The sequence below is a fragment of the Lampetra fluviatilis genome, chromosome 8 (genome assembly GCF_964198595.1).
Source record: "Lampetra fluviatilis chromosome 8, kcLamFluv1.1, whole genome shotgun sequence".
NCBI lineage: Eukaryota > Metazoa > Chordata > Hyperoartia > Petromyzontiformes > Petromyzontidae > Lampetra > Lampetra fluviatilis.
The window spans coordinates 182,342-191,973 of record NC_136282.1 but is presented as its reverse complement, the minus strand read 5'-3'; the positions used below and the strand labels follow the sequence as shown (position 1 = coordinate 191,973).

The 9,632-nt window shown below is 44.1% G+C and overlaps 1 protein-coding gene across 1 annotated transcript in view; it reads right to left on the bottom strand.

Moving 5' to 3' along the window:
* Positions 1-3,815: 3,815 nt before the first annotated feature.
* LOC144933760 (glutathione S-transferase A-like) overlaps positions 3,816-9,632 on the bottom strand; it is a 50,216-nt gene continuing 44,399 nt past the window's right edge. The window contains exons 5-6 of the mRNA XM_078858829.1: positions 6,284-6,372; positions 3,816-4,154 (exon numbers count right to left, since the gene is read on the bottom strand). Of these exons, the coding sequence (XP_078714955.1) occupies positions 4,022-4,154; positions 6,284-6,372 (222 nt within the window). The 3' untranslated portion in view covers positions 3,816-4,021. The remainder of the gene's footprint in view (positions 4,155-6,283; positions 6,373-9,632) is intronic.

The following is a 9,632-nucleotide window of genomic DNA, read 5'->3' as shown; positions in this document are numbered from 1 at the left end:
CGGCACAAAATAATTCCCTCATAAAAACACTATACCATAGGGCCCACTGCATCTCTGACCAACACCACCTGGACAGGGAATTGGAACATGTACATCTGGCCCTCAAGATGAACGGATACTCGGACCGTGCTATCTGCCAAGCTGTTTCTCCCACCGTGGAGAAACAAGCCCCGGAGACACCGATCAAGATCATTACGTTGCCATACATAGCAGGCGTGACCAAAAAGATTTCCAAAATTCTAAACAAACACAAGATTCAGGTCCGATTAAGTACAGTACTCAAGATCCGTGATCTGATCCCATCCATAAATGATGTCATTCCTGACTTACAGTACCCTGATGTCAACAAACTGAGTTGCACCTGTGGGGATTGTTATATCGGGGAAACGAAACGACATATTTCTGACCGCATTCGCGAGCACAAGTCACATTTGAAACATGGCAGGACGAATTCTTCAGCCGTAACTGACCAATGTTGTAATACTGCTGGTTCTCATGACATTGTGTTCTCCGATACCAAGGTGCTCTGTAAACCTACAGGTTACTACCAAAGATTTGTCCATGAAGCGATCCAGATATACAAACATAGACATAACTTCAACCGAGATGATGGATTCAGATCGAGCAATCATTGGAAGGATGTAATTAACCAAGTTAAACGTTAGCTGCACGTGCAGTTTATGGCTAGACAGACAGTTTAGATTCAATTGTCATAAACATATCCATATGTTATTAACCAAGTTAAACTTTAGCAGCCTTGTAGTTTAATGTAGTATACTGCAAGGCAAGCAGTTTAGCTGCTACTACTCCACATGGCTCGCCCTTGGGCCATCCGTCCTCCTCCCCCCCCAGCTTTACCTTCTCCCTTAACCTTCTCCTAATCCTCCTAATCCCCTGCAGCATAACAGAAGGTGGCTTAACTTAGCTTCCCTTTTGTTCAGCTTAAATTCCGCCCACGTTTTAACTCACTGGCCATCTCCTGCAGCATAAAAATGATGTCACCAGCTTATCTACCCCCCCCCCCCCACGGCACATCCTGGCTCCTCCCCCCCCTTCTTAATCTATGTATAATCTCGTGTCTCTTAGAGCTCTCTTCACTTGATACAGTAATTCTGCTGTGACGGTTCCGCCTGAAGACGGAAGCTTGTGTTGTCTCCGAAACGTCGTGATTTAATTTATTAAAAAATGTTACCTACATGACTTTACCGAAAAAAACCAGAGTAATTAAAGAGCGATTTATGATAGCGGGCCATTGAGGTAGACTCCATCTCCTCAGCAACCCACGACCACAAACCATCCTTGCAGCGCCTCACGGCTCTCCGAACCTCCGAGCGAAGGCTGCGGTCAGCCTCCTCATTCTCTGACGTGGGATGCTGTAGACGATGAGTGGGCCTGTCGCTTTTTCTCAGCCAGCCTGAACACATCTGTCAGCCAGGGTATCTGAGGTTTGGACCGTGTACCCAAAGCAGCCATTGCAGCTGCATGAGCCACAGTCCTAAACCTCGCCCATTTCCCCTCGACATCAGGAGTGGGGGACGATGCCAACCCCAGCCGCAAGCGATGATGAAATTCTCGATTGCAACTTTCATCAAATAGTTGGGACCATGCCATGATGGGTTTGAATTGGGTCCTGGGTGTACACCCACCACTGGAGTGGAAGAATGGCAGGCACACCTTACAGGCGACAATTCGATGGTCAGGTGGCAGATCAGCTCCACGGTAGGTCCTGGTGGCAAGGACATGGGCCCGCATCCGCTGTTCCATCACTATGTAGTCCAGGAGATGTTCTTGCTTAGACCCGGCACAGACACACTCTCATGCACACACCTTGACACTCACTTTCACATACACACGTGCGCACACACTCACGATCGACTAACTCATGACATCTCGCGGAGGATCACTCCACTGAACACAAGTTCCGCAGTTCAGATTTGAAGTGCGAGTTCGCGTTTAAAGTCAATGTTCAAAGAGTATATTTCATGGAAGCTGGTTCGTACGTATTCGTAAGTCGGGTGTTTGTAAGTCAAGGACTGCCTGTAATCCTATTTTATTTACCTCTACACTTGATCTTTTTTTCTGAGGCGGCTGGGCCACGCATGTCAGCTCATCAAAGTGGATTACCATGTCGGAATTTACAGGAGCCAAATAATCGAAATTGATGTTTGCAAATTTGGAAGACAAAACCGGAGAACTTGAATAAAAAATCAATGGGACCAACAGGGAGAACACACATTCCAAATACACGTGGCAGGGTCACGATCGAATGCATGCCTCCTATATACCACACGAAGGAGATAACATCTCGCCACAGAGACGCCACATTAGCCCACACCACTAAACAACCCCCCAACCTCGTATTTTAATCTTCTAAATCAACCCAAAATTGCCACGGCTATTTTACAAATTAATTATCAAAATAAACTTCAAATGTAAGCATAAATATGGATTTCCATTTATCCAATGAATCAAACATGGATTCACATTTATTTTAACCCAACAATTATAATTTAAGTTTATGAATATACTTTTAAAATTTTCTTCATACAGCGAGGCTATAACTACACGTGGCTTATCGATCTGTTGCTGAGCCAGCTGTGAAGAGAGCCCCTAAAACGTGGATTGTACAGCTGATGTGGACATGGCTTTAATGTGCGTGTATAGCTTTGGGTCCAATCCCCGTCACAACTGCTTTGTGTAAGACGACACATGCCAGATGAATTCACACCGGCAACACTCGCGTCGCCCTTCACAAGGCGAGACTAAACGCGACCTGTTCCAACAGCGCCATACTTCAACCCGGGGTTGTTCAAACCGCTTCGAGCTTCATTCGGGCAGCGAACCAATGAAGCTCAAGAGCAGTACGTTTATATCACTCAGTTATGGAAATTCTTAATCCACCGGTGCACTTAAATGATCAAATATGTGATCAATGCATTTGCGTTTAGAAATATCTTGGCAAATGCCAAACGTTTGTCAGCTGGTTCAGGGTCGATGGCAAGAATCTTGGCATGAAACGACTATCGCCTCACCCTAAAAATGTATAATTTTAAACTCTTTCTTTTAATCTCATGAATGTGTCGTTGCTCTGAATCTCTCTCAAGATGGTTTCAGGAGTTCCTTGTAATCAAGGACTGCCCCACGAGTGGTCATATGGATGTTCTCAAGTTGAGGCGGGTGGGGTGGTCAATCACGTGACGATGACCATGTGTCTTCTTGGTTCTATCGGTATAGTCACGTAGAATGGAAATAATAAAATAAAACATAATAAAATAATTCTCACGACGTTTCGGCCACAACGCAAGCAGCCATCCTCAGGTGAAGACCAGGTCTGTCGGGGAGACATCGTCTGAATGAATCACCATGCTTGGAGCGTATATTTAAGCTGGGTTGGAAGGGGGGGGAAGGGCGCCTTGACAAAAGGACGGCTGCTTGCGTTGTGGCCGAAACGTCGTGAGAATTATTTTATTGTTTTATTTTATTATTTTATTATTTCCATTCTACGTGACTTACCGAAAGAACCAAGAAGATGAATCCCTGCAGTCACGAAAGCTTTAAATCGAAAGATGACCATGTGACACGATGCTATTCTAATTATAGATGTGTGGTCAATCTCGCCTCAGCTGCTTCTAAGTTCTTCTCTTTTTGGAGAGATATTCCTTGGGGAATAATTTGAAATTTCTTATTTCTCGCGTGAGCTTTTCCAGCGTGATCTTTTCTGTCACTCGGGGTTGGAATATTGCAGATGTGTGGTGGTATTGTGTATAACAAAATATTTGGCAATACAGTTCAACTGGGGGGTGCGGGGTGCTCTAAAGTCTTTTGAGATTTAAGGTGTTTAATTTCAAATGCATTAAGGCAATACAATACATCCCATACATTGTGATCTTAGCTTTTGTTAAAAAACCAGAGCTATGCAATGAAACAATGGTTTTTAAGACTACAAAATCATTTTATATCATATTAGATAATAGAAGTCAAAACCCCACTTGAGTACAGGCTAAATCAACGTGGAGGATGTTTATATCTCCTTGAGAAGATCCTGTGTCTGTGGATTCTCCTTCCAGTGTGGAGGCCAGGACGCCTGCACACTCGGACGCTGCTCCAGCAGCTTGTAGTAAGCACCCAGATTCGGGTACCTCTCTGCAGACAGTCTGCACGCATACACACACAATGCACAAACGATAGAAAATAACCATAAAACAAATTTAACTTGTAAGCATAGCTAAATCTAATTTAAAATATCCAAAGTCCATACAAGCAAAATAATGTGTAAACATATTTTATTAACTACAGTACTATCCGACTTCCAAATGATTTGGGCACTGCAGTGGCGAGATGTTTATCTCCCTCGCATGGTATAAAGGAAGTCGTTGATACGACCCCGACCCTGACGCCTGTATATTTGGAGTTTGAAAATCTCTCCCTGTGGTTATGTGGATTGTTCTCCAGGTCCTCTGGTTTTTCCCTTCATATTTAAAATCAACATCACGCATTTAAGAGTATTTGGGTGCCACACATTGCCACGTGATAAGCAACTTTGTTGAGCTATCATTGGTAGCTAGGTCGCTTCTGAGAATATATTGTAAAACATTTCAGTGAGAAGGTAACTGGATAGAGAGCATATTTTTGATATTTTTTTCATTGGAGCCGTGGTATGGCCCAGCGGTAGCACGTTCGCCACCTGTTAGAGGTGTATGGTTTGAACTCAGTAGAACGCCCTGGTAAATAACTACAGGTGTATGGAAAATACCTGGTGTATTTACCATAAAATGTACCCATCCTGCATCACAGTGGAATGTTAAAGATCCCATAATGTAACTTGGAGTGGGTACAGCACACACGCAGATAGGAAAAGAAAATAAACATTTTACGGAAATATCAGCTGTACATTATCCGCGATACTGCAGGAGTCATGGTCCAAATTTGACAAAACCTAAACAACTACTCGCACTTTGCTTGATTAATAACCACAGCGAGCGGTTCTCTCCCAAATGTGAAATGTAGGACCCTCCTGAAAAAAAGGCTTGAGACTTCAATTGGAATGTAGAGAAAAACTGCAAACTGCTATATTAATAGTGCACAGTGCATTGTCATTGAAGTTTAAATGAACACTCGTGAAAAACATATTGTTGCATTAACTATTACGTGCGTTATTAGTGTTGTTTTACATGTGTAGTGGTATAGCGCTGGCTGCTGGCGGAAAAGGGGAACTGCGGTGTACGGCAGTACTCGCGTCAGTATATGAGAGACGGACATCTCGGGGAAAGTTCACAGAAGGGGCCTATCGGGGAGCCCCAGGAACCCGCGAGTAGGTTCTAGAAAGGGGGCGTGGCCAAGGCGGAGCAAGGCCACGCTGGGAGAATAACAGGGGGCCCTGAGCGGGAGCTCGGGGCTGTTGCTGGAAGTGGGATTCCCGTCATGCTGCTCAAGTCCATCGTCGTCACCTTCTTGTCGTCGTCACCATCTCCTCGTCGTCGTCTCCGTCTTCACCATCCCGGGGCGCTATTAGTCAGACAGCCTATCAACTGTTCTAACTTAGTAGTGCCGCCGACAGTAGACGGTCATAATAATAATAGTGTGCACCCACGTAGGGTGTGTGTTACCCCGATAGTGTGTGTTAATAAAAGAAGTGCCTCCAAGTATTACTGTCTCCGAGTTGAGTCACTACACATGTTTTCAAATTTACAAATGTAGCAACAATTGAATTAATGTAAATTAATGCGGTACATGCAAGTATGTAATTATAAATGTATAGCCGTCAACATCATCGGCTGTGATCAATACTTTTTGCGGAATTTTTTTTATTCTGACAATCCAAAATACTGAATATATATTAACTTATTATTGACCCCCCCCATTCACTCGATAATTATTTAAAGTAAATAAAACATTTAAGCCATGCTATCTGTGTACCAACTGGGTGTTTGGCGTCATGTGACCCGGCTGCAGGGCGAGGAGAAATGCGTTTGGTAAGTTGCACCACCTCGTCAAGGTGGCGTTCTTGTGCACAACTGAAGTCGACATTCACATTTTTCCATTACGCCTCGCACTGCTATTCTACTTGTATGCACATGTTTTAGCAGCATTAAAGGAGCGCTGGAAAACGGCCATATATATACACACACACAAAGTATACACTTGGGATACACTACCAGCTCAGCATTTTATAGCAAAGGATCTCTGCATTTCCCAGCTTCTTTTCAACAGAACACATTGTGACTCAAGCATGTGCTGCTCTGCAGGCAACTGTGGAAAAGTTCCCATGTACCTTAGAACTTACCCAAATCTGAAGCAGTAAGCAAGGGTAGGAAAGAAGGCAGCATCAGCGATGGTGAAGGCTTTTCCAGCAATGTAGGAACCTGGGCCCATCTAAAAAACAACAGCAAAATATCAGTTTAACACATAGGCTTTCACGACCAATATCATTCATAATAAAGGTTTTGTAAATGTTGCAGGTTTTGTAAATGTTGCGGATTTACTGTCCAACACACCAGTGGGCTGAAGTAACTAACTGGCGCATTGTTTACGTGACAAACCTTACTGGCTGTGTCAGGTGGTGGAGGGTGACGACACATTTATTAAGAGCGAAATATCTACTTTACAAAACGTCCGTGAGTATTTTTCGATTTAAAGCTTTCGTGACTGCAGGGATTCATCTTCTTGGTTCTTTCGGTAAAGTCACGTAGAAGGGAAGTAATAAAATAACAAAAATAAAACATAATAAAACAATTCTCACGACGTTTCGGCTACAACGCAAGCAGCCGTCTTCAGGTGAAGAATGAGACACTGCCAAGCTAGGAGCTTATATATAAGCTGAGTTGGAGGTGGAAGAAGAAGAGAGCCTTAACAAAAGAATGTGCATATCAAGAGGAATTTAGCATATTCATGGGAAATGCGTAGGAGGTGGGCGGGGGGGTTTCAAAGTCATATTATGCCCATGCATTATGCAGGATCAGCAGCACCAAAGGGAGGGGGGGGGGTAGCATTAACAAAGGGAGGGCATGTTAATAGTATGTAGAAGCAATGAAACATGTGAATGGGAAAACGGTGGCAGGAGATCCGCAGCGGAGCAAATAATGCATTCCCTGTGGAGAACACAAGATACACAGTTAATGCCAGTGAGTGGACTGCGGTCTGAAAGTCACCATAAACGCGAACAACAATCAGTTAAGATCCGAAGTGGTTTAATACGTCCTTCCAATGATTGCTGAGCCAGAATCCATCTTCTCGGTTGAAATTGTCTCTGTTTTTGTATATGTGGATCGCCTCATGAACGAATCTCTCATGGTAGCCAGATGGCTTGCAGAGAACCTCTGTCTTGGAGAAGTCAATGTCATGTGAACTCACTGAATTGTAACAGTGATCTGCCACGGCTGAGGTGTTTGTCCTACCGTGTTTCAGGTCAGCTTCATGTTCACGGATGCGGTCCAAGACATGTCGTTTGGTTTCTCCAATGTAACTGCTACCACAGAGGCAACTTAGTTTGTAGACGCCAGGGTACTGTATGTCTGGAACCACGTCTTTTACAGACGGAACCAGATCACGGATTTTATGTACTGTGTTGAATCGTACCTGAATCTTGTGTTTAATCAGGATTTTGGAGATCTTTTTTGTGACCCCAGCAATGTAGGGTAAGGTGATGGTTTTGAAAGGCTCCTCAGCAGGATCCTTCTTGACGGTTGGAGTGATGGCCTTGTGGATTGTGTAGTCGGAGTAACCATTAGCCTTAAGAGCTTGGCGTACGTGTTTGAGTTCACTGGCAATGTGTTCCTGGTCGGAGATGTATTGGGCTCTATGGTATAGAGTCTTGATGAGGGAGTTCTTCTGGGATGGATGGTGGTGGGAATCCGGTTTTCGGTAGGCATCCGTATGGGTGGCTTTCCTGTAGACAGAATGGCTCATTGAACCATCAGGTCTCCTTTTAATTAGGACATCCAAAAAGGGTAGCTTGCCATCTTTTTCGACTTCCATGGTGAATCTGATGGCTGGGTGTATGGAATTGATGTGGTCGAGAAATTGGTCTAGAGCAGGCCGGCCATGTGGCCAGATGACAAAAGTGTCATCTACGTACCTCTTCCATAAGGTCGGGTGTAGAGTGGCAGTCTGGATGGCGTCAGTCTCAAATTTCTCCATGAAAATGTTGGCTACAACCAGAGATAGGGGGGAGCCCATTGGGGTGCCCTCAGTTTGCTTGTAGAAGGTTCCATTCCAGGTGAAGTATGTATTGGTTAAGCAGTGTCTCACCAGGGGGGGTACCCCAGCATTCAGTCCTTGATGAACCAAGTCTTCAATGATTGCGATGGTGTCAGGCACAGGAACCTTGGTGAACAAGGAAACCACATCAAAACTGACAAGCAGGTCGTCTGGGGACAGGGAAATCCCCTTGATTGTCGATACCAGGTCAGTAGAGTTTTGTACCGCAGAGGTGGTTTTTCCAGTGAAAGGCCGTAGGATTTCAGACAAAAAACGAGCCAGTTTGTAAGTGGGGGAGTTGATAGTAGAGACAATGGGACGAAGAGGTGTATCTTCTTTATGTATCTTTGGCAAGCCGTACAATCTTGGTGGCCTGGCTGCAGAAGGTTTCAACGAGAACTGTTTGGTCTGATCAATTAATGCGGTTGAAGCAGAAATGATTTTGTTGGTTTTGGTGACGAGGCTGTTGGTGGGGTCTCTTTTTATTTTTGTATAGCTGCCATCGTTGAGTAGTTCTTGAATTTTGTTGTTGTATTCTATTTTGTCCATGATGACAGTGGCATTGCCTTTGTCGGCTGAGAGGATGACAATGTCATCATAGAGCCCAATGCATCTCCGACCAGGAACACATTTCCAGTGAACTCAAACACGTACGCCAAGCTCTTAAGGCTAATGGTTACTCCGACTACACAATCCGCAAAGCCATCACTCCAACCATCAAGAAGGATCCTGTTGAGGAGCCTTTCAAGACCATCACCTTACCCTACATTGCTGGGGTCACAAAAAAGATCTCCAAAATCCTGATTAAACACAAGATCCAGGTCCGATTCAACACAGTACATAAAATCCGCGATCTGGTACCGTCTGTAAAAGATGTGGTTCCAGACATACAGTACCCTGGTGTCTACAAACTAAGTTGCCTCTGTGGTAGCAGTTACATTTGGGAAACCAAACGACATGTCTCGGACCGCATCCGTGAACATAAAGCTGACCTGAAACACGGTAGGACAAACACCTCAGCCGTGGCAGATCACTGTTACAACTCAGTGGGCTCACATGACATTGACTTCTCCAAGACAGAGGTTCTCTGCAAGCCATCTGGCTATCATGAGAGATTCGTTCATGAGGCGATCCACATATACAAACACAGAGACAATATTAACCGAGAAGATGGATTCTGGCTTAGCAATCACTGGTAGGACGTAATAAACCATTTCGATACACATTAGGGTGGGTAGAAGAATACATAGTGTTATATTAAAATGTATAAGGTATAGGGTGGTTTATAGCAATACAGTATGTAATTTAATGTTGGGTTTGTCTATGGCAGTATATAGTACGGTATAGACGCGTGTGATGTAAGAGAATAAAGTTTAGATGGAAGCATATTATATATTTTTTTACAACGTAGAATTTTTTATGTATTACTTACTGTT